General features: G+C 38.3%; 1 protein-coding gene across 1 annotated transcript in view; it reads right to left on the bottom strand.

Annotated features, from left to right (window-relative positions):
- Nucleotides 1–8,758: 8,758 nt before the first annotated feature.
- The window catches only part of LOC142150771 (chloride anion exchanger-like), a 53,229-nt gene continuing 34,385 nt past the window's right edge, over nucleotides 8,759–27,602 (bottom strand). The window contains exons 14-21 of the mRNA XM_075205963.1: nucleotides 27,202–27,294; nucleotides 27,019–27,114; nucleotides 23,682–23,918; nucleotides 16,872–16,926; nucleotides 13,878–14,023; nucleotides 11,514–11,585; nucleotides 11,374–11,407; nucleotides 8,759–8,925 (exon numbers count right to left, since the gene is read on the bottom strand). Coding sequence (XP_075062064.1) covers nucleotides 8,759–8,925; nucleotides 11,374–11,407; nucleotides 11,514–11,585; nucleotides 13,878–14,023; nucleotides 16,872–16,926; nucleotides 23,682–23,918; nucleotides 27,019–27,114; nucleotides 27,202–27,294 — 900 coding nt within the window. The remainder of the gene's footprint in view (nucleotides 8,926–11,373; nucleotides 11,408–11,513; nucleotides 11,586–13,877; nucleotides 14,024–16,871; nucleotides 16,927–23,681; nucleotides 23,919–27,018; nucleotides 27,115–27,201; nucleotides 27,295–27,602) is intronic.

Consider the following 27,602-nt stretch of genomic DNA (forward strand, 5'->3'; position numbering starts at 1 on the left):
AAAAAAAATCAACTCACAAGAGTTTGGTGCTTGCCGTTAGTTCCGCAGTGGAACGCATGTGCGTTCCACAGACATGAAGCTCGGCACTTGCAATGCAAGTGCCGAACTTCCTGTCTGTGGAACGCACATGCGTTCCACTGCGGAGCTTTCGGCAAGCACCAAACTCTTGTGAGTTGGGAGGAGACATCAATATCTCTGAGGATAAGGCAATCGGACCTTGGGTATATATCTTTGCATGTGTATTTATATTATGGTGAGGTAGCTGAGCATAAAACATTACCTTTGTGTGTGCAATGATGTATTTTTCAGGAAGCGTGGTATTGGCTGGAGCCAGGCTGCCCCCCTCTCTCCCTGAATGTCTGTGTAGTTCCGCAGTGGAACGCATGTGCGTTCTGGCACAGACAGTCTTACAGACATTCAGGGAGAGAGGGGGGCAGCCTGGCTCCAGCCAATACCACGCTTCCTGAAAAATACATTATTGCACACACAGAGGTAATGTTTTATGCTCAGCTACCTCACCATAATATAAATACACATGCAAAGATATATACCCACGGTTCCATTGCCTTATCCCCAGAGATATTAATGTCTATAGCAGTGCAGTCCTAGTCAAAAGTTTATATAAATCACTTATAAGACGATGAACAGGGAGAGATAAATGTGTATTTCTGTGTCATATAGTCTTTCAAAAGATTTGTTGTATTCTTTTTTTGGGGGGGGGGTATTTTTGTAAACTGACAGATATCATCATCATCATCATCACCATTTACGGTATTTATATAGCGCCATTTCCCACCCTAGGCTTATACTCGAGTCAATACGTTTCCCAGTTTTTTGTGGTAAAATTAGGTCCCTCGGCTTATATTCGGGTCGACTTATACTCGAGTATATACGGTATATGTTTTCTGAGCTAACACATTACTACTGCTGTCAGAAGTTATAGGACTACAAGAAAAATAAAGCAACTGAACAGAGAGAATTGAGCTAGAGTAATTAAAGAGCCAGAGGTACCTCATCTATAGGCACTAAGTGAGGGGTAAAGATAATAGTTTCATTAAGACAAAAATAAATATTTTTGCTATTAAATACAGAAAAGTATTTGCTGACCAATCCTCAGCTAATAAATGTGCCAGGTATTTGTGTTTGTGTTCATAGTTATAGTGGTTGGCAAGGAGTTCCCCAAGTCTCCCTTTGGTGTTTGTGGTCCCAAAAACTCCACAGAAGAGAAGCCACGTGTCAAGATTTGGGTGGAGGTTCTGTTCTGAATAAGAGAGGAAATCCTACACCCACTTAATCCATAAGAGAAGACAACACTTCCACCCCTGCATAAGAGACACAAAAAGGGGGTGGGTGGTTAGGGACCATTCTTGTTCGTAATAACTAGTGAAACCCTACAATAAACTTCTGCCATCGGGTTGTGTATCCCTAGGAGTTGCACAGTATGGTGTAGTATTTGGAAATTATTTTATTTTATTTATTATTAATGTGTTTTTGAGAGGCCCTATTCCTTGCCATAAAGATCAGTGTGTCTGTTTAATCTATGTTATGCATACATCATGTGTGTATGTCATCACATGGTTGAGAGTGAACACTAATCACAATCTTTGGCATATGGTTCTTCGACATTAACTGACATAACATTACTGTGGCAGACACATTACTGTGTCTGCCATGTAACACTCAAATTCACCAAAGCAGCACAGATAACACATACAATTACAACCTTGTCATAAACCACTGATGGTAAGATGAAAACAAAAGTTACTGTATCCCTTTATAGATATAAGTGCTGTATATACCACAATGACATACAAATGCACTACAAAAGTATGTGTACACCCAAAACATCACATCCTTATGTGCTGGTTGGACATCTCATTCCAAATCTATGGACATTAATATGCATAGGTGACAGGTATAAACTGCTATGTAAACAGGAGGTGTTTTGGTTACACTAAATACATTTCTTGTTCCCTGCAGTTAAATGAGACCTTGGAGTTGTATGAAATACTGTAAATTCTAGGATTCATAATAGTGTTTAATATATAACTTGGCCTTTTCTTTATGCATATAGTTAATGATTTTATTATGAATTAATAATTAATAGGTTTGGGATTTATTATTATAACCTGCTTTTATTTTACATATAATAGTGATTGATGGAACTATAGACAAATTATTAGATGACTTTATACTTCATAGATATAGGCTGGTGACATACGCTCCGGATGTCATTGAGTAATAATACTATGAGGTATATTTACTAACCTGCGGGTTTTAAAAAGTAGAGATGTTTCCTTTAGCAACCAATCAGATTCTAGCTGTCATTTTGTAGCATGTACTAAATAAATGATAGCTAGAATCTGATTTGTTACTATAGGCAACATCTCCATTTTTTCAAACCTGCAGTTTATAAAAATAACCCTATGTCTCTGTGTTATGTCTTACAGAATTGTGGGTTGCATTTGTTATCTTTGTTACCATCAAAATTTATTGAGACACATGATACTGTATTGCTCTACAATAATGATAGAAATAATGTTGTTGTTTATAATATCCATGCAGCATATGAATATATTTAATGGTTTACACTTCTTTCTTTTGTAGTTGTAGTATGAATATTTATATATATATATATATATATATATATATATAAAATAGAGATTTACATTGACCCCCGTGTTTTGGTTTTGAATGTAGTTTTGGTTCTAAAACATTGTGTTTTGGTTTTGTTACAGGTTTTGCCCAAAAATTCTGAAGGATTTTTGTTTTGGTTTTGGATCTGGATTTAATCACATTTTTTTAATAGTAGGTAACATGATGTGAGTTTGAGCTATTTACTCTCCGATATTACTATTTACAGCAATAACATTCATTTACAGTCATTTACAGTCTATTTTCTAATGATCTCTTCAGAACTGTCCAAATTTTCACAAATTTAAGCCAAAGTCTGCAGTGAGCTGCTGGCTCAAATTAGTTGCTGAGTAGCTGCAAAAATACATGGCAGTTTAATAAAAGATACAATCACCATTCTGCTTTATTTTTCTTTTAATTCAATTCCATAATTCACACTATAAGTCAATGGTTTGGTCCTACATTTAGACCATAGTCAAGACAACCACATAGTGCAGAAAAAACATGTAGTTACTTGACTTCTTCTGCAATCTCAGATTGTCTTCAGTTGCAGCTCATGATTCATCAAAAGATTATAGTTTGCATATCATTGCAAAATATATAAGACAATGGCTCCTTTGTATTCTCTATAGCAGTGGTCAGGGAACAGGGGTAAATTTCCCCAAATGGGGTAAAATTAAATTCCTGGGGGTAATGCTGCCGATTCACATGCTGTCAGTTGGATTGTAGACCCCTTTAAATGTGTTGTACCAGAAGAGCCTCAAGGATTGGCAGAGGCACTGCTTGAGTTTTGATGCAATAATGAAGCACATATTGCATTTGAAAACAAAGCAGATCTGTCATATTTTTGGATGTCAACAGCTGCAAAGGCATTCACAATTGCACATGAGGAGGCAGTCAAAAAGTTGCTGCCTTTTGCAACAACCTACCTTTGCGAACAAGGATTTTCCACTCTAACGAACATAAAAACAAAGCAGAGAAATCGATTGGACGCTGAAGACTGTATCCAAATTGCTCTGACATCAAAATGCCCCAATATTGATGCTCTCGTATCAAAAATGAAGCACCATCATTTCTCCAAAACCTGAAGTTTTGAAGTTGAAGCTTTCAAAGAAATTTGATAAGATTCAATAATTAATAATATATGATTTCCTTCTTTTCAAATCAAGGGGGTAACGTCGGCGTATCTAAATATATTTTGGGGTAAAAGGTAAAAAAGTTCTCTGACCCCTGCTCTATAGGGCACTACAAACAATATGCATTCCACCCTGGAATTCACACACAGGAAATATTTAAAAACACATTTAATCGGTGATTAAATAAATACAATAAAATAAAATATAAAACATAAAACACAATAGAAACAATAAAAAATATCATAAAAGCAAATAGTATATTATAGTGGTGACTTGCATTGTGTTTCATGTTTTATTTCTTATTTGATTGTATTTATTTAATCACCGATTTATTGTGTTTTTAATTTTGAGACCCATCCTTTTCATATCTAAATATATTTTGGGGTAAAAGGTAAAAAAGTTCTCTGACCCCTGCTCTATAGGGCACTACCAACAATATGCATTCCACCCTGGAATTCACACACAGGAAATATTTAAAAACACATTTAATCGGTGATTAAATAAATACAATAAAATAAAATATAAAACATAAAACACAATAGAAACAATAAAAAATATCATAAAAGCAAATAGTATATTATAGTGGTGACTTGCATTGTGTTTCATGTTTTATTTCTTATTTGATTGTATTTATTTAATCACCGATTTATTGTGTTTTTAATTTTGAGACTCATCCTTTTCATATAGTAATTTTGGAATCCTCCAAACCAATTTTCTTCTGGATACTTTTCAAACCACAGCGCTGTTCTTTGTATGTATATGTCTGGTTGTTAGCAGGGTGTGCAATAGGCCCTGAGAATTAGCTGCAGTGTGATTGATTTGTTTACTCAACTGTTGATGTTATTTTTAGTAAATTTATCAGGGTTGCTAGTTATTACTTATTACTGTTGAGTCCTAATAGCGCTGGAGTGTTCCCAATTTTTGGGGAAAGGTAGTTATTTACATTTTTTTGATTCCTTTAGTTTTCACTTTTCAGGCCAGGACAGATGAATGAAGGAAAGTTACTTTGTTATGAGGCCATTGATCTATGCAAAACTCGACATTGCTAAATAATGGACTTCACCTCTGGATGACCTGATAAGAAACTGTGTTCCATTTACTTTGTTTGAAAGAAATAAATATCCCAGTCACTACAAAGTTGATTTGAAATATCAAATAGGCACAGCAACTACAAATATGGTTTGAAAAATCTGTAGTCGCTTGGTATCAACAAACATATCCCACTGGGTTTTCGTCTCCACTGTGAGCTTGTCAGACCTTTTATATGCAGTATTTGTGAAATGCAATTGTATGTATATGATTTTATATGTAGGCGTGCCTGGATCACATATAAATAACTTCTGGTATAAATTTATTTAAAGGAAATAGTGCAGGGCGCTTATTTATATAATTGCACATGCACTTATTTTTGATATTGTGTATATTTTGGTAAGGGAAACCTGTAATTTCTGAGACCAGGGGAAAAATTTGTTTCTTTTTTTAGTCTTGCTAAAGGAAATGTATTATTTCTTAAAATATATATCTGATACAATAAGCCTTTGTGGATGGAAGCCTTTTGTGTATTGTGATGTGGGGAAAATTGCTTGTTTGGGGTTTGTGACCTTTTGTGTGAATGTGTATTCTGAACTGTCTGAAGAAAGGCCAATATGTTAATCAGGCTTTAGACGTGTGAGTCCTTTTGAAGACAGGAAGGGTTAATTAAGACCTTGATACCAGATTTCCTTTGTCTAAAAACAAGATACAGGACATCACTGAATTTGTAAGATATCACAAATAAGTGTAAATATTGTTAGCTTTGCAATGCTTGTAAATCTATGTTTTGCTAAACAGGTTGCATCCTAATTCTAAAAATAGCCTGTGTCCAAATCTGTATAAAAAGCACTGTCCTGTACACTGAAATGTATCATTCTGATGTTCCATCTGACCTGACCACTGATACCTTTAATCAATGGAACTGCCCTTGTCAGGGCACCTGAGCGAAATAAAACATCTCTCTTTGCTTCAAGACCCTGCTTGACAACTTCTTCAATATTGCTGCAATCCTGTGACCTGCAGTTTAGACCTTAAATCAAATCCGTTCACCGGCTGTTTCTGAGGTTGGACCCAGCTCTCCAGTACCACCGCTCTGCTGCTACCCTGCAGCTCTGGCCAGGGGGATCCATCCACAGTAACCCTGATCCATAGTAAGAGATTCGGAGTTACCAGCCCAAGTGTACCAGTACAGGAGTACACTAACAGTGACAGTTACCCAGAAGGAATGTGGTTCTGAGCGCCATAAAGGAGCTCAGTGGTGGCAGCATTTGTAAGCCCCTCCTACTGCGGCAAGAGGGCGCATTCAGGATAATGAAAGGGAACAGTGGCAAAGTAAGCCCAGCCGGTTCCCAGCAACAACAGACAGGGTGGGATAAGCAGTCCATCCTGTCACAGTAGGTATATTAATTGGTAGTTACTTAATACATTTAAAAAATGCATTTCTTTACATCCACCAGTTGTTATTATATCGATTTGTATATAGCAATTAATTAGTGCTATTTATTTATTTGGTAGTTGAAATTCTATTGACTCTCATAAATAGCAGCTTTTAGTTGCTGATACCGAGTGCCATTTAGGGGAATTTTTGGTAATATTGTTGCATAAGCATGTATACAAAATACATCCTTCAGTAAATGGGCAATCTCTGAGTTGTGCTCCTTCACCATATCATGTTCTGAATGGAGTGAGAAATGCGGTTCACATAGGGATCATTGATCTTTATGCTGATGGGAAAGTCTGCATGCAAATGTTATAGCAAGCTGGTTGGTGGAACAAAGTAGTGTATGTTGTGTCCATATTTCATCACCTGCTTTCTGTAATATTTGTGTCTATGAACTTCTCATTGTATATAAGGATCCATTATCCTTGTTATAAGCTCCAATACAGCTTCCTTTACCCTGCAGTAAATAGAAAGCCCCTCGTATGATTACTTATAGTCATTTCCAGAACGAGGCAATAGACATTGATCACGTCCACAATTAATATGGTTGGATAAATCATAATACATATACATTTAAGCTATTATACACTACTGCAGATGCTAATTTAGTATGTTCATATCAAACATAAAGCAAAACAATTAAAAACAACCAAAAAATATTTTCGTGCCATAGTTTATTTTCAGTGCACATTCTTTTTTTTTTTTTAACATATTTTATTAGGGAGATTTTTCAATATTCAAAACAGTGTAAAGATTAAGTTACATTGATCAAACAACAAATACATTGCGGATTACAAAAACAATGTGAACAAAATGTGAATAAAAGTAAAAACAGAGAAAGGAAAAGAAAAGAGAGAGAGCAGGGGACAGGGGGAGGGAAGGGAAAGGAAAGGAAAAAATGTTAGTATGGTGAGAGGGGGAAGGAGAAGGGGCACCTGGCTTAGCATCTAAATGTATTACAGGTACAGACCATAAATTGAACGTCTTCTGACTCTATATACATCAGTCTCCAATCTAATCAGGCCTTGGCTGTTCTGCACCATAGGAGGCGAGCCAAGGATCCCAAATCGCACAAAATTTATTAGGACAGTCATTGAGAATGCTTGTAATGTGTTCACAGCTATATGTCTGCCATACTCTATTGATAATTTCAGGCAGAGATGGGGATTCTGGATGTTTCCAATTTGCTGCTATTGCGCATTTAGCTGCATTGAGTATATGGCCCATAAGCGCCATTGTATATTTGTTAACATCCGGTATAGGCCTATGTAATAGTGAGTATGAGGGGCAGGGGGGGAGTTTTATTGAGGTGACTCTATCAATTAAATTGTGAATTTTCCGCCAGAATTCCACAAGTCTCGTACAGGACCACCAAATATGTTGGAATGAGCCTTCCTGCCCACATAGTCTCCAGCATTGACTAGAGGAGTCAGGATATATGGCTTTCAAGCGGGTTGGAACTAAATACCATCTATATAAGAGCTTATACGAGTTCTCTTTGGTACGGACACAAATAGAGCTCTTAGCGACTCGTGACCTGATCTTAGCCCACTCTTCTACCTCTTGTTCCACGCCAAGGTCTTCTTCCCACTTCAGCTCATAGCGATCTTTGGCAGGTTGACGAAATGCCACCATGATGCTGTAAAAAGTAGAGATTAAACCAGTAGGGAGGGATTTACCTCTGCAAAAAGTTTCTAAAGGTGTAAGTTGGTATATAAGCTTAAGCGTTGGGATCGATTGATATAGATGTCTTAACTGAAGGTATTGGTAGAAACGGTCATGGGGAATGCCATATCGTCGTTGTAAGTCAGCAAATTCTGGGAATATCCGCATAGGCGCTATGTCAGTAATGAATCTTAGACCTCGTCGGGACCAGTGGTGAAAAGAGGAGTGTTGCTGTCCTGGTGGAAAGGCTGGATTGTTTCACAGTGGAAACATAGCTTCCGAATTTTTTATTAGTTGAAACGTGTGAGTACTGTAGTCCCATATCTGGAGGGAGAAACGGGTGGTGGATAAGAGTAAAGAGAGTGGCGGTCTATGTTTGATTGATATCCAAAGTAATGTATAGGGCGAGAGTAAGTGCAAAAAAAGTAGCCTCAATGTCTACCCAGAGCCTTGGGGAAGATGGGGAGTGAAATAAAACTAGTTGGGTCAAGTGTGCAGCATTATAGTATTTAGAGATGTTTGGGAGGCCCACCCCTCCCTCTGAGTTTCGTCGGAAGAGCGTGCAAGCCCACACACGGGGTCGTCTGCCCGCCCAAACAAATCTGGTAATTTGCTTCTGGAGGGTCTGTAGCGCAAGAGAGGGTACTCGAACAAGTAGGGTTTGAAACAAATAAAGAATTTGTGGCAAGAGGTTCATTTTTACCGCCGCCATGCGGCCGAGCCAAGAGATACATAGCCTATCCCATTTTTCAAGATCACATTTGAGTGAGTCTAAAAGCCTGGGGAAGTTAGCTGTATATGTCTGATTATAATGGGTTGTTAGGTAAATCCCCAAGTATTTAAGTTTATCTCATTGCCATCGGAAATTTGTTTGGCTCTTCAGGGTATCTAATAGGTGGGAAGGTAGGTTAAGAGGGAGAATTTCCGATTTGTCCATGTTGATCTTAAAGTTAGATACAGCGACATATTCGTTAAGTTCTTTTTGTAGAGATGGGATGGAGGTGAGGGGAGTGGTAACTGTAAGAAGAATATCATCTACATACATAGATATCTTATAATCAGTCGTCCCCATTTGAATTCCAGAAATTGCTGGGTTCTTGTGTACACGTGACGCCTTTCAGTGCACATTCTATATGTTGCTTATTAATAAATACCTTTTTATTAATTATCACATCCTTTACCAATTCCATGTTCACTGCTTAGAGTATGGTCTCTTTATTAATACATGAATATCATACATTTACATTCTAAATAAAATTCCTACTTCCTTTTTCTATAAATATATACATTATGAATTCAGCACAAACAGTTCCTCGACAGTTGACCACAAGGTAAATTTCTCAAACATAAAATATAAAGTTGTTCTTTGTAAACACTAAAAAACATTTTGCATATCTAAAGTAAAATAGATAAACCTATTTACAACTCAAAATATGAATTTGCTCTATTTCCATTAAAATATATACATATGGGGCATACAATTTAAAATATACAGTTTTTACACCATGGAGCAAAGATTGATGATATGCTGTAATCTACAAAAAAACAAACAGATATCAGTGTTTAGCAGTGTAGTTATGAAAACTGTAATGAAATGGTATATTGGATTAACTGCTATGTGTTATTCTAGATAGGTTTTCTTGTCTGGGAAAAAACATTAGCTATACTAGCTATGAAGGATGAGTTATTCAAAATGTATGTGTTGCTTATATATGGTGGATGCAGCAATTTTGTGGGCTATACCAATATTAATTATAATGCAGCCAATCTGTCCACTTGGAATCAATGATATCACTGAGGCATGATATAGAAAGTGATTCCTATTGAAATCATAGAACGCATTCTCATGAATACTCGTTCAGCCCACAGAAAGGCTGCATTCACTTTGTATGGGTGATGAGTGTTATATTTACAGGTATAAACATAAAGTCAGATAAACTGGACACTTTATCAATGAAGTGACTTCAAAATGCTGAGCCACAAAACAATATGTACATCATCAAGTATACCCTGCTGTCATTGTTGGCATAAATATACATAATTTCAAGGGACAGTTTCAGCAGTTCAGGGGTTTTAAAGATGGAATTAAACAGCAGTGACAGGGAACAACATTCATACACAGTGACTGACTCTGAATCTAACACCACAGGAAATCCAGTTATAATAATATTACTAGTGATGCCGATTAGCTCATCTCCTGTTTAATTTAGAAAATCCAGCCTGAGTGTTTTCATACAAAGAAATACAATGCAAAATGTGCATCTTGTATTCACCATTCATACAAGTCATTCCAGTGGAAAATACGTCAAGAATTTCTTCAAGTAACTTGCTGTATGTATTCATGTGTTTACAATTGAGACCCAATGGCCATCTGAAAAAAATGTAATACAGAACAATTTAGACACACTTAGAAATAATGGTACTCTAGCTCCATATGATTTAGTATATAGTCACAGGGCACTGTGTGCGCACAGAGAGCAAATCTGCAAAAGTACTGTATCCATAGCAACCAATCATACATTTGCTTTCGTTGTCTAACTTCACCAGACCAAAACTGGTGATTGGTTACTAATACCACTTTCAGATTGCCATCCCGGCAATATCCTGGGTATATGAACCGGGGATATTGCCGGGGGACAGATCCTCCGACCCTGACAAATACCCTGGTAGACTACACTGAACACAGGTCTGCCCGGGTCTCCATGGCAACATGACAAAAGGAGCACTGAGTTGCTCCTCTTGTGATTTTTTGTTTTTGTTTTTGTACTTTTCAATAGGTGTCGGTGAGATCTGGGTTGAAAAACCCGGTTCTCACCATTCACACTGAATTCTATCCAGGTTGGACCCGGGAATAACCCTCCAAAAGACCCGGGTATAATTTAAGGGTCATCTGATCCTGGTAGATGTAGGGACCCCCTTTAACACTGAGCCAAGACCCGGGTTGTTGGGGCTTGCCCTGGCAAAAACCTATATATATATATATTATAGGCAATGTGAAAGGGGTATAAGAGTTACTACAGGTTTCCACTTTGTTAGTAAAAATACCACCACCATTGACAATGATTTTATTGCATTTCGAAGAAAATTATTTAGTGTGGTGCCCATGTTTAATGAGAAGCTCTTGGCAATATCACAATAATTTATAATATGTATTGTATACATTGTATGTTTGTATGTAGGTATTGTATGTATGTGACTCATCTGCTAACAGTATTGCTATAGCATCATCCTTGGGACTAAATGTAATGAACAGTTAGTTTTCCATTGCAAAATATATATCCTTATTCACAGTCAAAATTCTTATTGATTTCATTACATTTCAAAGTTATATATTTTATTTAAACAGCTTTCCAGCTGCTCACTGTATATACATCCTTTCAGAATGTATATAGATACCTGTCCTGTTGCAATGGTGGCTATGCAGTGTTATTAATTATGCTGCCGCTAGAGCTAGTTATCACTAACTAGCTATCATTAACAATCTTCTGTTCTTATGGAGCTAAATGTAGCATAAATAGGAAAAATACATTGATACATAAGTGTGTAAATGTTCTCTCTAGTGTATACAATGATATATAAGCACATTTTTAAAGAAATAAACTCACAGTATACATTTCGCTCTTGGTGCTCCCATTTGTACTTAATTTCCCATCAAACCTTGTCTCTTTTACTTCCTCCTAATGAAAATAAAATAAGTGACATTATTATTGCACATTCTGCAACGTTATGGACAGGATAGATCATTCATGTCTTCTCTAAGTAGAACTTCATGTATATCTAAACAAAGACAGAGTAATTTGCACTGCTGCATTGTCTGGCAAATTCTGACCCCTGGATAGTCTGTAATAAGTGTGAAACATGATTCTCTTTTTTCGCCCCTTTCTGTTGATAAATTCATACTCCCCATTGGTGGTTTCACTCTGTTTGCTAAAACCTTGGCGAAAATCTAAAGATTAATATTTAGGAGGGAGATAGTTTGGGTATTCTGTAGGGTCTTTCACTGATCTACGGGTTGACAATTATTTTCCTTTTGATGATCTCTGGGTGGAAGGATCCTCCATCCAGGATGCTGTTGAACATTGACCACAGATGAGGGACTAAACTAGGCACAAACATTTTGCAGCAGGACATAGGGGGGCCTGAGTCATTAAGGAGAGCAAAGCAAAATAAAGGAGTAACTTTACACCTTGGCAAAACCATGTTGCATTGGAGGGGGAGGTAAATTTAAAATGTGGGGATAGATTTATAGTTGGAGTAGGGTATGTCCTAGATCAACTCTAAATTTCAATGTAAAAATAAAGCTATCAAGTATCTGCGTACTACATGAAAAAGGAGCCAGTACTTAACTTGTATGCAAAATAATAAACTAATTTGCACCCCTTGTATTGTAACATGGTTTGTCCAACTTTAGATTTACTGCCTTTTTTGCCTTGCTCTCCTTAATGACTCAGGCCCGGGGTATCTATCAGGGTCTGCGTCCTTAGAGGGCTTTTGGCATTTTATAGTATCCTCAATTTTCTCCTCTGTGATGTCTCCGCTCAGACTATCTGAGGTGAAAAAGTCAATCCTGGGCTCCCTTTGTGAAGATAAATATTCATGGATAGCTGGGAGGGGATTATCTCCCTGTTGGTCTTTCTTATGTATGTTGTAGAGGAAATCTAATAAACCTATGGCACACTGTAAGTCTAATGAGTCTTAAAAACTATAAACTCAAATCATGCAATAAGCAAACATAAAATTACATATAAATATTTAAAATAGAGATAATATAAATAAGTATATATGAAAACATAAACAATAAAAACAATGCAGATTGAAGAACCACAAAACAGCTATAGTGAGCCAAAAATAGCTGATGGAAAGAGGCTGTGGAAACCACCTATAATATGTGTATACAAAAACAGAAAAATCCAGCACTGAAAGTGGCTCAATATAATGATAATAATAATAAATATTGACACAGTGTGCAAACATCAATAACACAATTTATTAGAACATTAATAAAAACATAGCTTTACCTATGTCTGCAGTACTTCTGCCCCAATTATATCTCCTGGTGCATACCTGCCCTTAGCTTAACTTTCATACTCTCTGCTCCCAAACCCATCAAGCTGAATGACTGCAGATTTCCCTGTCATAGTGTTGCCAGCTCTGCCTGTCAAAGTCTAGCGCTGGTAGTGGCTCTTTTGGGAAGGGGGGAAGGGGCATTCTGGCTGTTTATTCCCCTGAATTTTCAGCTGCCAGTTTGTTTGAGTGAACACACCTTTATTGTACGCTGCCTACATTTGCTAGTCCCTACCCACCACCTGCCTCTCTAAGCGGAAAGAGGTGTGAATGTCAGATGCAAATGAATCCTCATATGACTGTAGGCATACACATTGTTTGTATGCATGCGCAGTACAAATTTTCACTTTGCACTAAGTAAGGGTCCCAACCTCCCATCCCTTGACTCCATCCTTTTTCCTGATCTCTTTCCTTCTCACCTACTCAAACCCTTAGCTTCTGACTTGATGCTTTTTCTTACAAACATTTTCTACTCCTTTCTGTCTCCTGGCATTGATCTCTCTATTTTCAAGTAAACATAGCACACTGAAATCCTTAAACAAGCAGACCTTCAGTCATCTTGCTTGTGCAGTTTCTGCCTGGTATCTAATCTGCCATTAAACTTCTAGAATTCCTTGCTTATTTATTAATTTAATCATGAAAGTAAAGGAACATCTGAACTGTCTTTATTACACTTGTCACTTGTGTATATTTATATATTTATTTGTGAATTTCTCTTTAAAACCATGTGAGGCACTGGCCAACACAGCCTCTGTTGTCAAAATTTTCATATTTGAAATCCATTTCCTTACATTAGGATACAGTATTATTTTATACTCTAGTTCACAGAACAGAATTAGATGACCAAGCAACTATTACATGGGGGTCATATTAACAAAGAATGTGCATGATTTGCAAAAAAATACCTTTAATTCTTTTAATTTAGATACACTATCCAGATTCTTCTTTATCAGTATATGTAACACAGCATCGTGGATTGTCAGGAAAATAATTGAGGTTGTGAGCTCATCATCAAAGAAACCACATTGCTGCATTTTTTCGAAAACATTACCTGAAAACAGAAAACAGTAACCTGAAACATTGTGCTAAAGTGTATATAAATTAGTGTCTAACTAGGTGAACAATGTTAATATATCATACACCATTATTCATCAGGACTCTTCTTCTTTAGTTTGGGAATATAACTTCAGTATATATTAGCCAAACACATTATGAGTGTATGCACATTGTTCCTTTTAATTGATTAAAACATGTTAAAAATAGAACTGTGATGTTGATCTTGTGATTTGCACTGAACAGTGTAATCTCAGTGGGGTTTTCAGAAGACTAATGTTTAGTTCTATCATTTATTCTTTTAGCAGTGTTGACAATTACAGAAATCCACATGGCTTACTGGATGGATGCATTCAGAAAAGTTCCTCCTGCCACAGTGAAGTTATAACACAGATTCAAATGCAAAGGCTTTTATTGACAATTACATTAAGTTTATGCAAAAACTCAATGTTTAAAATTTTGACCCTTCTTTTTAAAGACCTCTGCAGTTCGCCCTGGCATGCTGTCAATCACCTTCTGGGCTACATACTGACTGATGGCCGCCCATTGTTGCCTAATCAATGCTTGGAATTTGTCAGAATTTGTGGGTTTTTGTTTGTCCACCCGTCTCATGAGGATGGACCACAAGGTCTCAATGGGATTAAGGTCTGGGGAGTTTCCTGGCCATGGACCCAAAATTTTGATGTTTGATCCCGAGCCATTTAGTTATCACTTTTGCCTTATGGCAAGGTGCTCCATCATGCTGGAAAAGGCATTGTTCATCACCAAACTGTTCTTGGATAGTTGGTAGAAGTTGCTCTTCGAGGATGTTTTGGTACCATTCTTTATTCATGGCTGTGTTCTTAGGAAAATTGTGAGTGAGCCCACTCCCTTGGCTGAGAAGCAACCCCACACATGAATGGTCTCAGGATGCTTTACTGTTGGCATCCTGAGCGCTCACCTTTCCTTCTCCGGACAAGCATTTTTCAAGATGCCCCAAACAATCTGAAAACTGACTCATCAGAGAAAATTACTTTACCCCAGTCCTCAGCAGTCCAATTCCTGTACCTTTTGCAGAATATCAGTCTGTTCCTGATGTTTTTCCTGTAGAGAATTGGCTTCTTTGCTGGCCTTCTTGACACCAGGCCATCCTCCAAAAGTCTTTACCTCACTTTGCGTGCAGATGCACTCACACCTGCCTGCTGCTATTCCTGAGCAAGCTCTGCACTGGTGGTGCCCCAATCCTGCAGCTGAATCAACTTTAGGAGACGGTCCTGGCCTCTGCTGGATGTTCTTGGTCGCCCTGAAGTCTTCTTCACAAGTATTGAACCTCTCTCCTTGAAGTTCTTGATGATCCGATAAATGGTTGATTTAGGTGCAATGTTACTAGCAGCAATATCCTTGCCTGTGAATCCCTTTTTGTGCAAAGCAATGATGACTGCACATGTTTTCTTGCAGGTAATCATGGTTAACAGAGGAAGAACAATGGATTCAAGCACCACCCTCCTTTTAAAGCTTGCCGTCTGTTATTCTAACTCAATCAGCATGACAGAGTGGTCTTCAGCCTTGTTCTCGTCAACACTCTCTCACCTGTGTTAACGAGAGAATCACTGACCTGATGTCAGATGGTCCTTTTGTGGCAGGGTTGAGATGCAGTGGAAATATTGTTTTGGAGATAAAGTTCATTATCATGACAAAGAGGGTTTTTGAAATTAATTACAATTCATCTGATCACTCTTCATGACATTCTGGAGTATATGCAAATTGCCATTATCAAAACTGAGGCAGCAGACTTTGTGAAAAATAATATTTGTGTCATTCTCAAACCTTTTGGCCATGACTCATGACTGTACAGTACATGGAATGATCATGGGGCATACTTCCCAACATTTGAGTACCCGGCAATGGGACAGGTGTCGTGGTCACTTCAGATGGGGGCATGGTCAAGTCAAGATGGGGATGTGGCCACTCCCCCAGATGGCTGTCTAGCTCTGTGAAGCACTGGACTGCCCCTTAGAAACCTCCCTTACCCTCCAAACACTGCAGCATACACCAATAGCAGGTGTGCACCACTGCTCTGCTATGCCAATGTTCCCACCCTTGGGACAAACATGCCAAAATTGAGACAGTTGAAAGTTATGATGGGGACCCTTCCTACCTATTGATTTATACCTACTGCTGGTAGTGTGTTAATGTGTGTTAATTGGATGATGGGAAATTAAATAACAGGTCTTTATTAATCTTTCAAGTCTGTTGCAGGGCGTTCTGCTTTCATTTGGAATTGTTAGAGATTGCTAAGAAAAATATGCTCACAGAATTTGCAAAGCTATTAAATGTATTTTTCCAAGCTTTCCAAGAAATGACAAATGTATTTTTGCCATGTTAAAAATGTTCTCACTGAAAGTGGGTGTAGCACAATTAATGGGATATTTAAAAAAAGGTTTTGTAAATAGTTTTTTAAAGATATATTTGCATTCAAAATTAATGCACTTTAGGTTTTCTTCTCTTCTTAATACATTTTTCACCCATTAAACCACTTTTATATAATGTCTTTATTCCACCAATGAATGCACAACAATTACTTTACAATTACTTGTATGGTAATTACTTAAGGGGTATGATAAGTATATATAACCTGTCACTGTAAATAATGGATAATTTACTTAACACCTCCATGAATATTATATTAACAGGAAACATTTTGAGAACATTTTTTTGAATACTTTAGGGAGATGTTTGCAGATTCCACTATTTGTCACTTCTTAGCATCCCTACTATCGGTCCTCCTTGTATTAGAGCAGATTCTTAGCTGATTCATTAAATATTATAAATAAGCAAATAAAAGTGTTTTAAAGATTGTCACTTACTGTCTAGTCCAGCAATATATACATCAACGTCAACCTTCATAAATTCTTTCAAAATCTAAAAGTTAAATAAAAATGTCAGTTGAAAACAAAACCCTGCTAAATGGCAATAAAGAAACATTCTTTACATTTTAATAGATATTTGCCACTATAAATTAGTTGTTAGAGGCCTTGTTAAAATTCCTGTACATACTGTACTGGTTTAAATAAAAATACACCATTTGTGTGCAAGCTACACATAACCTTTCAGCCTGCCATACAAATGCATTAATACAGACTTAAATCTGTGATAGAGTACATAGTTTAGTATAACGAAACATGTTTATGTTACATAGTACGTTTGATTTCTTTTATCATCATCTTCTGCTGCTTCTTGACATTTTTGGATTGTACCTACAAATTAAAGATGGTCACTGACCCCCGTGTTTTGGTTTTGGATTCGGTTTTGGATCTGGATTACCGTCGTGTTTTGGTTTTGGTTTTGGTTTTGCAAAACCGCCATTGCGTGTTTTGGTTTTGGTTTTGGTTTTGTTTGGTTTTGTTTTGCTATTTTTTTGGAAAATCCATGTTTTTGGGCCTAAATTAACCCAATTTAGTGCTCCAACTGTTTTAGAGACAAGTAATCTAATTGTTGAGGTAATAAATCATCCAAAAAAACAGTTTAATTCTTCGTTGGTAGGCCTATTCTACACACAAAACAGATTGTCTTCCTCTCCATCTATGCATATTGGCAATGCAGCCATCGTCTTTGAATGTATATTACACCCTACACTTATAGTTAAATATGTAAAGAAATGGAAAAAGCCAGTTTGGTTTCTGTCTCTCAAGGCCCCCCTCCACTTGTATAAAATACCAAAAAATTCAGCCATTATAGACTGTACAATATTAATTGACATGGAGAAAGCCAGTTTGGTTTCTGTCTCTCTAGGCCCCCCTCCACTTGTATAAAATACTAAAAAATTCAGCCATTATAGACTGTACAATATTAATTGACATGGAGAAAGACAGTTTGGGGTCACTCTGTCTCTCTAGGCCCCCCTCCACTTGTATAAAATACCAAAAAATTCAGCCATTATAGACTGTACAATATTAATTGACATGGAAAAAGCCAGTTTGGTTTCTGTCTCTCTAGGCCCCCCTCCACTTGTATAAAATACCCAAAAATTCAGCCATTATAGACTGTACAATATTATGAAAAATGGACAAAGCCAGTTTAGGGTCACTCTGTCTATGACACCCTACCCTTAAGGATAAATTGCCCTAACAGCAGCCTTTCAAGATGGTATGTGATATGGAAATGCCACAAGTCCCTTTCCTCTTTGGGGGTAGATTGCACCCTACACTTACATAGAAAGTTTTAAAAAGATGTTATCGCCATCATCTTCAGCTTAATCCTCACCCTCATCAGTGTGTACGTCATCATCACAGACTATCAATTCATCGCCGCTTGAATCCGCCATTAGAGAACAGTCAGTGCTTGGATGTCTTGGATGGTGAAGGCCTTCCTCGTGGAAGATGTAGTTCATTTTTATAAACATCATTTTCTCCACATTTTTGGGAAGTAACCTTCTACGGCGATCACTGACTAAGTTCCCTGCTGTGCTGAACACTTGTTCAGAGTACACACTGGAGGGTGGGCAGCTTAGGTATTGCAAAGCAAGTTTGTACATGGGTTTCCAAATGGCCTGCTTTTCTTCCCAGTAAGGAAAGGGACTGTCTGACATTTCCATATCAACTACCTCTTGAAAGTAATCCTCCACCATCCTTTGCATGTTTATACTCATATTGGATGGAGTTATGGGCAAAGTGACACATTTTTTTGAAAAATCCTTCAAACCAGCCCAGATGTTAAATTGTTCTGGTCTGCCCCCTATGTCTTCCCTGCTTCTTTTTTGGAAATTAAATTTTTTACGAGCAACAGCTTGAGAAAGTGAAGGAGGACACGTCGTCAAGCCGAGGCCCAGTTCAGCGGCCAACTTGCTGAGCAATAGCTCCTTGCAAAAGTTCACATCTCGCTCATTTACAAGTAAAGACTCAATGTAGGTTTTAAACCTTGGATCAAGCACAGTGGCCAAAACGTACTGATCCGAGTTCAAGATCTTAATAACTCGAGGATCATTGTGAAGCGAATTAAGTACTTGATCGACAAGGCCAACATACTTTGCTGAATTGCTTGCTTTCAGCTCCTCCTTCATTTTCTCAAGCTGCTTTTCCAATAGTCTAATTAAAGGAATGACTTGGCTCAAACTAGCAGAGTCTGCACTGACCTCACATGTCACAACTTCAAATGGTTTCAGCACCTTGCACAGCACTGAAAGGATTCCCCACTGTGCAAGAGTGAAATACATCCCCCCTCCTTTCCCAATGTCATGACTTGTGCAATATGCTTGGATGGCTTTGCGCTGTTCCTCCATCCTCTGAAGCATGTACAGGGTGGAATTCCACCGAGTTACCACCTCTTGCTTAAGTTGGTGGCAGGGCAAGTTAAACTGCTCTTGGAGCTGCTGTAATCTCCTACATGCTGTGGCTGAATGCCTGAAATGGCCTGAAATTTTACGGGCCACCGAAAGCATCTCCTGCACCTCACGGTTATTTCGTAGGAAGCTCTGCACCACCAAGTTGATGGTGTGAGCAAAACAGGGAATATGTTGGAAATCACCCAGCTGTAATGCTCGCACTATATTGTTGGCGTTATCTGAAATGACATACCCTGGGGAGAGTCCGAGTGGTATAAGCCATGCATCAATCACATCTCTCAGTTTGCGTAACAAATTGTCAGCCGTATGCCTGTTAGTGAAGCCGGTGATACAAAGAGTGGCCTGCCTGTGACAAATGTTACGTAGTGGTGTACATGCTGCTGCTGTTCCTGCTGGTGAAGGTGAATGACCAACCCAGTGGGCTGTCACAGTCATATAGTCTTTGGTTTGGCCACTTCCACTTGTCCACATATCTGTGGTTAAGTGAACAGTGGGCAGAATGGCATTTTTCAGCACAATCTCTACATTTTTACACACTTTTTGGTATAGTTGTGGAATAGCTTTACGGGAGAAATGGTGTCACGATGGAATTCTGTAACGCGGACACAAAACCTCAATTAACTGTGAAAAACCAGCTGCGTTTATTGTGGAGATTGGACGCAGATCTAACACTAACATTGCAGCCATGGCGTCTGTGATTCGCTTGGCGACTGGGTGACTGCTGTCATATTTGCTTCCCCTCGCAAATGATTGTTTCACAGTTAATTGCTGAAATGTAGGACTGCTCATTTTATTAACCTGCCTCTGGGATGATGATTCACCCCCAGCAGCAGCAACAGCAGCAGCAGGACTAACGCTTTCTTCAGAGGAATCAATAATAGTGCCGGAGTCATCCAGCCTTAAGTGGGATGCCGGGCTAACTCCGAGCGCTACTAAGGATATTGATGAGGATGGTGTGGTGGGTGTATTTTGTAGCCGTCGGTATGTCGGTGAGCGGAGGGTCTTAGCTGATGAGGGAGTGCTTGTATTCTTTTGGGAAGAACTTTCAGCTTTTCCCAACACTTTGCCATGAACTCTCGTTAAATGGCGTAACATAGACGAGGTTCCAAGATGGTTAAGGTCCCTCCCTCGACTGACTGTGGCTTCACATACACTACAAATGGCTATACAATTGTTGTCTGGATTTGGGTAGAAATAATTCCACACATAAGAAGTGGATTTTTTTGTTTTATGCCAAGGCATGACAATGGCCTTTTTCTTGTCACGTGCCAGAACTGCTGCCACTGGTGCAGGACTTACACAAACAACCTCATCCTCATCAACATCCTCATTAGCGCCCTCGTCGCCTACACAAATCTCCCCCTCATCCTCTTCTAATTCCAAAGTGGCATCCTCAATTTGGGTATCACCGGCTACACTCGGGCTATTAAGGCACACATCAGCAGAATGCTCACGATTAGACATCCCACTGTTGGATGGACTCTCCACAGGGATTGTTGTCATTTGTGAATCAGAGCAAATATTCTCCTGTAATGCCTCACTGTTATCTTGCAGCTCGGCTTTGACGCGTAACAGTAGTTGTGCACCAATTGTAGGCTGGGTAACTTTTTGGGATCTGCCACTAATAGCCAAAGGTGAAGGCCTCATTCTCTCTTTGCCACTGCGTGTGTAGAATGGCATGCTTGCAATTTTTTTTTTATCGTCACTTAACTTTTGCTCAGTTACACTTCTTTTTCGCTTCAATACAGTAAATTTTTTTTTGGTTTTTGTTTTTTGCACTAATTTGAAAACACTCTGTTGTTTGACATCGCCTTGGCCAGATGAAGTACTGGGAACACTAACATCAGGACTGGTGACAGAACCTGGTTGCTCATTCAGATCATATGTGGACTGCTTTGAATCCATTCTGAGCGCAAACCACTGGGGAGTGCTAAAAATTATTTAGTAGATACTGCTGACAGTTATGACTTTTGACAGCCAGAAATATTAATGCACAATTAGGGAGGACACCCCAAAAGCACTGAGGAGTGCTAAAAATTATTTAGTAGATACTGCTGACAGATATGACTTTTGACAGCCAGAAATATTAATGCACAATTAGGGAGGACACCCCAAAAGCACTGAGGAGTGCTAAAAATTATTTAGTAGATACTGCTGACAGATATGACTTTTGACAGCCAGAAATATTAATGCACAATTAGGGAGGACACCCTAAAAGCACTGAGGTGTGCTAAAAATTATTTAGTAGATACTGCTGACAGAAATGACTTTTGACAGCCAGAAATATTAATGCACAATTAGGGAGGACACCCCAAAAGCACTGAGGAGTGCTAAAAATTATTTAGTAGATACTGCTGACAGATATGACTTTTGACAGCCAGGAATATTAATGCACAATTAGGGAGGACACCCCAAAAGCACTGAGGAGTGCTAAAAATTATTTAGTAGATACTGCTGACAGATATGACTTTTGACAGCCAGAAATATTAATGCACAATTAGGGAGGACACCCCAAAAGCACTGAGGAGTGCTAAAAATTATTTAGTAGATACTGCTGACAGATATGACTTTTGACAGCCAGAAATATTTATGCACAATTATGGGGGACACCCCAAAAGCGCTGGGGAGTGCCAAATATGAAGAAAAAATAATAAACCTCTATCCTCCTCTCTGCACTAGCGATTTTGGTTAGAGCAATTGCAAGAACAATATTGTATTCTCTGTCCCTGCTCTAATTAGCCTATGACTACACCCTGCTCTCTCCCTCTGTCAAATGGCGATGGATTGCTGTGGAGGCGTGTATTTATAAAGTTGAAGTATCGCGAGAACCGAGCCCAGAGATCCGACGACGTCACAATGACGTTCGGCCTCGAATTGGATTCGGAATGGGCGGGAGAGTACCGAGCTGCTCAGCTCGGTACTCGGATACCCAAAGTTCGGGTGGGTTCGGTTCTCGGAGAACCGGACCCGCCCATCTCTACTACAAATGGAGTTGACTCTCTTTTAGCCACAAAAAGGGGATGGCTGGAAAACTTTAGCCCGGAGGACAAGACTCGACTCAGCAGCTTATTAGGATCATCTTAAATGAAAAAAAAAAATGCAGGTGGCCCAGCCCAAGGTAGACCACTATGGGACCAGCATGGGGGTGTAGATGAGGTATAATATAGTCTAGGAGCGGTATTGTGTGGCATGACTTATATGTTTGAACAAAAGTTTGCTTCATTATCATCTTCGTATGACTTTTGTTCCAGACTTCACCACGGAATCTGGCTTTTTACAAGTATAAACAAAATGAATTTATCAAATGTTTTGTTATTGACAGCAGCACTACATTCACGCTAAAAAGTTTCTATGTCACATTCCTTATTGAAAGATGGTGGAGAAAGTTGTATCCTAAGGGACGTTCACCTGTGCTGGATTTCTTATTATGTCAGCTGCTTCCAGAGTGACATGCTTTTGTGACTGCTATTTCTGAACTGAAGAGTGTGATATTCTCATTTATGCTCTAGAAATTTATAGTGTTGCTGAGTGGTGACAGCACAATCATATATTGATATATGTCTTATTCTAAGTACAGGAGAGAGGTTTAATGTATCTGGTTGATTGCTGAAATACAAAGAAATACAATTAACCAGAGGTTTAGTATCAGGCATTAAATACTAATTACTTGAGGCTTGCAGTAGTACATACATATATTGTTGCGTATATATATTTATCCTTTGCCATTGTAAATTCACTGTTTTAATTTTTCTGACATGTATGAATAATGTTTTAACAAATAGTGTTATTTTAATTGATCTGCGGACATAGATCGGTTTGTTTTTAGGACAATATTTTTTTTACCGGGCGCTGTATGTTTTGTATTAATTTATAAAATGTTTTTTTTTGTATTGGCAAGTTCTAACTGCAGCTGCTGGTTAGGATATATATACACAGGGGCAGGCTGGGTTGGGGGGCAGGGGGACATCTGCCCATTGGGCTGTTCCCATAATGGGCTACCTGGGTCACTGGGTCACCTGCATTTTTTCCCCTTAAAAGTCGTGTCTTGCCCGCCGGGCTAAAATTTACCAGCTCTACACTGTATATACATATATATTTTGTATTATTGGCCATACATTTTTTATTGATTTGCAAAAATTCTTTGTTTATCCAAGTCTTCTTGCTGAAACATTTTGAGTCTTTATATACAAATAAAAATACTTTGTGTAGGTATGTTATTATGGAAAAAGCCAATAATGTTGTAATGAATTTATATGTGAGAAACAAAACAACATTAGAATATGCAATTACTATATCTACCTATCTATGAACACTGCTTTTACTGTATATTACATACCGCTTTTAGGCCTTTCATTCCAGACATATCTAGGAAAGACACTGCTCCGAAATCAATGACTAAACTGTGAAGATCTATTCTGGGAACCACAATATTATTGGGAAGATCCTTGTTCCAGTCTATGACAATGGGTAGATCAGCAGTGTTTATTGGTTGGTCCAGCTCTTCAATCCTGTTATTGTCCAGTTCTTCATCATCAGACTCTTTGGGATTATATGATGTACAAATCATTCCTTTCTGCAATATAAATTATTAGCAAGTTAAATAAAATGCTATTACATTGTTTTCAGGGTAAACAGAAAATAACATACCGTATATACTCGAGTATAAGTCGACCCGAATATAAGCCGAGGCACCTAATTATACCACAAAAAACTGGGAAAACTTATTGACTCGAGTATAAGTCTAGGGTAGAGAGAGAGTTTAATGAACAGTGAAGTAAAACATGAAGCTGTGGTCAGAGGGAAGGAAATCTCCCAGACATGGCATGAAGTCCCATTAATCCAAGAGGATGTTTTCCTTTCAGTTAACCATAGCAAAGAGGGCATTATCAGACCTACTCAGAGAACCTGAGGTTGGAGAAATATATGGAGTTTTGTTCTTTTTGCTTTCTCAAGTTTGCTGTCTCCAATTGAAACTCCCCACAAAACAGTTATCTGAGTGAGTGCTCTCACTGTATTGTGTTTTCAGTAGATCATATGAAGTGGAACAAGTGTGTTAATCCCCTCAGTGTGAGGAGAGGCAAAAACATGGAAAGTTCAGCTCAACATAAAGAGCGCACACAGCCCACCCCACATGCCACATTTACTGCTTACCCGGCAGCCATAGGATGTTCTTAGTACACTTGTTTTTTTTATCATGTCCAACTTCAACCCGAGGGGGAGGGGGAGGGGGATAGGGAGAGAGAGTTCATCCTTTTACTTACCTCCGCAGAGACTAGGTCAGTCAGGGTTCGTGTGCGCGGAGACTAGGTCAGTCAGGGTTCCACCTCCGCAGTGGAACGCATGTGCGTTCCAAATGCCGAACTTCCTGTCCACGGACAGGAAGTTCGGCATTTGGAACGCACATGCGTTCCACTGCGGAACTTACGGCAACAAGCACCAAACTCTTGTAAGTTGATTTTTTCTTTCTCTCTCTCTTCAGCCCTTAAGCGGAACTTAAGGGCTGAAGCTATGGAGGCAGGCACCACCCTCGTTATGGCCGTGCATTGTGGTCCTGGAGTATCACTCGAGTATAAGCCGAGGGGGAGCTTTTCCAGCACAAAAAATGTGCTGAAAAACTCGGCTTATACTCGAGTATATACGGTAATTACATAATTGACAAGTGCCGTATATAACATTATTTAGGTTAAGTTTATTATTTTTCAACCCCCCTCCCCCTGATAACCTTACTAGCAGTAACACAGTGGTTATATGCTCCTATTTACTCACCATGCACATACATATGTACATCCCACTCTACCTATTTATGTTTGAGTTTTACAGATGCTTTATACAACATTTTGCAGGCTTGTTGTTTGTTGGAAGAATATGAAAAGTGGTAATAGTAAAAATGTCATTTCAAAATACTATACTTACTTGTTTTGATAATTGCAACTTTTTCTTTTTTCTGTTAAAATTATACTTATTGGAACATTATGTCTTATTTAGGTCAAGAGAGTAAGGGTACTGTGGGGGCTATATATATTTCATGTGTCATATCTATACGTTATTATTATTGTTTTACATGCACATAAATGGAAATAAACAATACAAAAGATGAAGAAATGGCATTTGTGTTGTTCCTCTGCAATTTTTCCCATTTGTAAATGACCCTTAAGTATAACACAGCCTTTGTACAGACATTTGCTACACTCTCTCAGATATTTATAGGGGTAGAATCTTTCTCAGGTTCATCAAATTAGAATGAGCATAGGTAAGGGTGCAGCCAGTAATATATAGCTCAACCTTATAATAATCAAAATTCTAATAGCTGAACTTAAAATGCATTATTTTATATAACTATGCATACAAAATTGTTATCATTTTTCATTAGACTACTTGTATATATATGAACAGAAGAGAAAAAAGGGGTCTCTCTATAGTGTAATAAAAGACTTTATTACAAATCCACCATAAAAGTGTAATTATTTGTCATCTGTTGCCCTGCTGTGGATTTCTGTGATTTCAAAAACGAATGCCAGGCCACACTCCCTATGCACTCCATCACATATGACTTTGGCAGGAGGTGTCACACATCCATTTGTAAGATACCCCTGACAGAGTCCTATGTGACGAAATTACACCCAAACCATTTCATGGTAACAACCTTACTAAAAATCTACTGTGTGGAATAAAACATGGACATTATTTCTAGATTTTGAAAAAACTTTTGAAACTGTGGCTCACACTAAACTGCTAAGCAAACTTTTTGCCCAGGTATAGAAGCACTTGCTAAAGTGGTTTCATTCCACTTTATTAGGAAGATCTCAGTTTGTGTCAATCACTGGCTTCAACTCTGGCTACCAAGATATTATTTTTAGGGTTCCTCAGACATTCATTACTGTTTTATGTATTTATAATTGTCGTACCAATAATCTGTAAATCAGCTTCTATCCATTGTCTAGCCATTTGTGTGCAGATAATTATGATGCTAAGCACCAGACTCCGGGAATGAACCTTTAGAAATAAACTGAACGTGGCCTTCACCTTTAGCAGCTCCCATTCCCATAGAACTGAGGGTGCTGGAGCAGGAATTGTTGGAGACATTATGGGGTTGAAGCAGAGTTTGCCGCAAAACAGAAGTAAAGTATATTTAAAAAAAGAGCATGGAAAATGATTTCCACCCACTATAGAGCCATAAGCATATGGAGAGGCGTCCATGTCTGTATCAGCAGCATATGTGCCTGGTTTACAATAAGTCATCCTTAGAGACTATTTGAACCTGTGCCATAACAGTTGCAAAAGATTTGCCTCCTAACAGGTATATATGTATGTTTCAACGGATGCTAATTCCAGTGATAGAATATGTGGGTATATTTTATAGTACAGCCTCTCAAATCCACCATAGAATTCTTGATATTCTTTACAACTCAATCTGCTGTTTTTATTTTCTTGTGTAAGCGCAAAACCCACCATTGTGATATGCTATCAGATCTAGGCTGTCTGTCGCTTGAGTCCAGAGGTTGAGTTAATTTAGCCTCTTTGTCCTTTAAACACTTAAATACTTTAAATATACTCTAATGTGGTGAGGTTACCCAATTACCTGAACAGATTATGTACCCCTGCAGCTAACAACACTTATCACCTAGAATCTACCTCCAGAAAACTTATTTACTTAACATATGCTTAATACTTACTGGTGTGACTTGAAGTTCCCCTTTTTTCAATAGCTTTTTTATTTTTATTAAAGCTTTGTTGCGCTTGCGTAGCACCCTCAGTGGGCTAAACCCTGCCTGCAATAGATATGTACATATGAAATTACAATTTCAAAAAGTGTAAAAACATACATATATATATATAACTAAGGTACCATAACTTACAGCAGCCACAAGTTTATCCCTGAAAAAATCAATATTTGCAAAAAATATTGGCGATGGACATCTGAAAATCTTGATTCCTTGAGGCTCATAAATCTGCAAAAGACAAGCACAAGAATAAGTGATATACACAACGTCATCATATTGGAAAATCTCTCACAGTAATTACAGAGTGGAATTATCCAGAAAGCACTTGGGATGAGAGGATAAAAGGGTCTCTTTGCTGCTACTAATGACCATAGTACTCTGTATGATAAATAATACCGCTACCTATTGCTATTGGCAATACTAGTGATGGGCACAGTACTGGGCATTACTATTAATGCTACTGCTACCAGTTACAGCATGACCATTTGTGCTACTGCTCAGTATTGGAAACAATACTACTGGGGTTTAGTGCATAT

Source organism: Mixophyes fleayi, chromosome 4 (assembly GCF_038048845.1).
Source record: "Mixophyes fleayi isolate aMixFle1 chromosome 4, aMixFle1.hap1, whole genome shotgun sequence".
NCBI lineage: Eukaryota > Metazoa > Chordata > Amphibia > Anura > Limnodynastidae > Mixophyes > Mixophyes fleayi.